This window comes from Agrilus planipennis, unplaced genomic scaffold, assembly GCF_000699045.2.
Source record: "Agrilus planipennis isolate EAB-ADULT unplaced genomic scaffold, Apla_2.0 scaffold2503, whole genome shotgun sequence".
Lineage (NCBI taxonomy): Eukaryota > Metazoa > Arthropoda > Insecta > Coleoptera > Buprestidae > Agrilus > Agrilus planipennis.
This window is the reverse complement of record NW_020441153.1, coordinates 1-3,005: the sequence shown is the minus strand read 5'-3', so window position 1 is coordinate 3,005 and position 3,005 is coordinate 1. Positions and strand designations below refer to the sequence as shown.

The following is a 3,005-nucleotide window of genomic DNA, read 5'->3' as shown; positions in this document are numbered from 1 at the left end:
ATAAATATGAGAAAATATGTAAAAAGAACTAACACAATGAGGAAAATGAACTATTTGATATCCATGCAGCAAATGTGAAAGAACGATGTGGTTTTTCAATAAACTTGAAACTTGGAGGTATATTTGAAATGAGATAAATATTTGTGAAAAGAAGCACAATACTGTTGATCGTCATGGAAGAAAGGAGTTAATTGAAGGGGATTGATTTTTTGATCTGGATCTTACTCAATACAATTTGGCATTTTTAAGGACTGAAGAGTTTTTCTTTTAACACAAGTATTAACTGGAGGGCCCATAAAACAAGTATATTGGCAAAACTGAAAAATACTATATATTTTTTTCTCATGTAATATTTACAGCCTTCCACTTAATATGTTTCGCCCAGATTCACAAACACCTTGATGTCAGAAAGTTTGTTAAGATTCATTCATCTTACAGTTGTGCCATTTTTGTCGGTGACGATACTTCAACATTCATCCTTTTCATAAGAAAATTTTTCATTTTTTCAGGAAAGCCCTGGAGCATAAGGGCGAAAGCTTTGACGCCGTTTTAGAGAAGAGCATTGGCTTCAATAATCCTAATAACATCAGTTTTCTGTCGGATTTGATGGGGATAAACAGCCACATTTCGTTATTAAAGGGATTACAGTATGTTAGAATAGTAATTTAAAAATTTTTATGAAACAAATCTTTATCTCCTAGGGGCCGTATTTCTAAATGTTGACAAACAAAGCAGATTAAAGTATTTCTTTGAGGTATGTTAAAGAACTGTTTTATAAATATATATATGTGTGTGTTTACACTCATGGTTGTTGTTGTTGTGCCAAAATTTTAATTAAGGTTTCTATCTGTTGCAGAAAGTTAAGATTGGAGATTTGATTCTAGGAACTATCGTGAGCAAGACTCAATCAGGAATGATGTTAAAAGTGCTGTGTACTGTTAGTAAGGGGAACAGTACTCGTTATGTTGCTGACATAAATGTAAAGGTTTGTGCTTAATTTAAGTTTTGTTTTTCATTTAATTACTTTTTTTTTGTACGTTTAGGCTTTCTGCTCTGTTGCAAATGTTATTCCTGCAGTTGATCGAAAAGGTGTAACACGCAGTTACATGATGAATGATTCAGTTTGCTGTGAAGTATTAGAAGTTATTCCAGACACTGATAAGATGGTCTGTGGTATGAAAGGCACCACACGACAACCAAACGATCCTGAATTTCGACCATCCTTGGGCTTAATTAGTACAGATGATTTCCCTATTTCATACAAGTAAGTGTTTTTGTGTTAATATTTATAGTTTTGTTGTCTTTATGCTCACAAATGAGTGTTTATTGCTCTTTTCGAGCCCCTTTATTATGGCTATTTTGCTGCATATGTAGTTAGATCAATTACAGAGTGACTTTTTGCACCATTATTTTGGAAACATTTTGTAGTTACAGTGTCAGGTAAAAAAATGAAAAGCTCATGTGATTGTTAAGTTAAATTATACAAAGTAATTATACTTGAACTAATTAGTTACAGGTCTTGGATCATAATTTATTTCAATCACTTACAAAAAATTACGTTTTTAATAGCAGCTTGATATTTTTATTAGAAAAAGTTGTAATTTATTTCTAAGTACATATTTATTTGCTTTAAATTCTGTCTAGGACACACTATTTATATTTCATTATCTCTAATTTCTTAAACAATTATTTCTATTGTTTCTTTTTTCATTATACATTTGTTTTTACTTAATTTCTCAATTGCGTCTCACATTTAGTTCCAAGTTCTGTGTTTTTATTTTAGTTCATCTTTTAAGATATTTTCGGAATTTTTGTTTATTTCAGTTTTATTTCTATATGTTTTGTTTACTTATTTTCATTTTCATTGTTTCCTCTACTAGTTTTGTAATCTGCTTTTTTGTGTGATTTCAAGACATTTAAAAATATGACATATAAGTGTGTCTTAAATAGAATATGCAGTATATGTTAAAATAATGATTTAATCTTAATGTTTTGTACGTTGTTTTTTGGGGATTAATATTGTGTAAGTGAATCGAACATTTCAACGAATAATGGAGCGCCAGATGATGCAAAATTAAGTTTTATTTAATTATAGGTTGCTACATGCAAGATTTAATAAAGAGTTTATACAATTTATGTTACGGAGTAAGCATTATATATAATAAAAATAGTGTTCGTCCAGTCAAAACCCATTGATAAAAGTACGAATTAAATGTTATTGTATCGCACAAACACAAGTGTTTAAGCACAACTTTGCACAACTGTGCTGTTTGATGATGATCCATGATCAGCAGGTGAGACTTAAAAAACACTTTTTAGCTTATCCGTTCGTCTTGAGGATGAAAAAGGCGCAGGATGATGCAAACGTAATATCATCTGATATTAAAATAAATTTTTAGCAGAACTATTTCAAAATGTCCTGCTTCTTGTGTGTGTTGCCACAGTTTTAAATTCGTTAACAAATCAAATAACTATTCAAAAACTAATAAAAATAAAAATCACCATCCGTCCTTCTGTCTGTAGACGATAAATACCTACCTACCTATGATTCTAAAAAAATTAGAAACGTATAAAATGGAGTTTTACGGCGTATTGAAAAAATATTTTCCCAGTGACGATTTTTTATAATAGTAAAAAGGATTTCTGCCCCCTACTACTTTTGTTTTGGTACGTATTTTTTGTTAATAGGTTTTTAACATAATACTTGATATTTTACTTTATTTGGGTGAAGAGTTTTTCTTTTACTATTGTATACAAATTGTTGTTGTGTATTCATTTGTGAGTCTGGTGTGATGAAAATTACGGTATTATGGAAATCTACAGTTCAATTGATAATTAACAGAGTAGTAGAAAAAATGTAGTTTCTATAATCCCATAATTTTCACTCAAATTGTTTAAATTTCATTTAACTGATTTTGTGGAAATAAAGAATGGGAGGATATCGTTAATCATGAGAAGAAGAGGAATATAAATATGAGAAAATATGTAAAAAGAACTAACACAAT

General features: G+C 29.8%; 1 protein-coding gene across 1 annotated transcript; it reads left to right on the top strand.

Moving 5' to 3' along the window:
* Positions 1–713: 713 nt before the first annotated feature.
* On the top strand, positions 714–2,999 carry LOC108744011. Its single transcript, XM_018479613.2, has 4 exons — positions 714–754; positions 857–985; positions 1,044–1,264; positions 2,096–2,999. The coding sequence occupies exons 2-4, from the start codon at positions 914–916 to the stop codon at positions 2,160–2,162; spliced, it is 360 nt and encodes a 119-aa protein (XP_018335115.1). The 5' UTR covers positions 714–754; positions 857–913; the 3' UTR covers positions 2,163–2,999.
* The last annotated feature ends 6 nt before the right edge of the window (positions 3,000–3,005 follow it).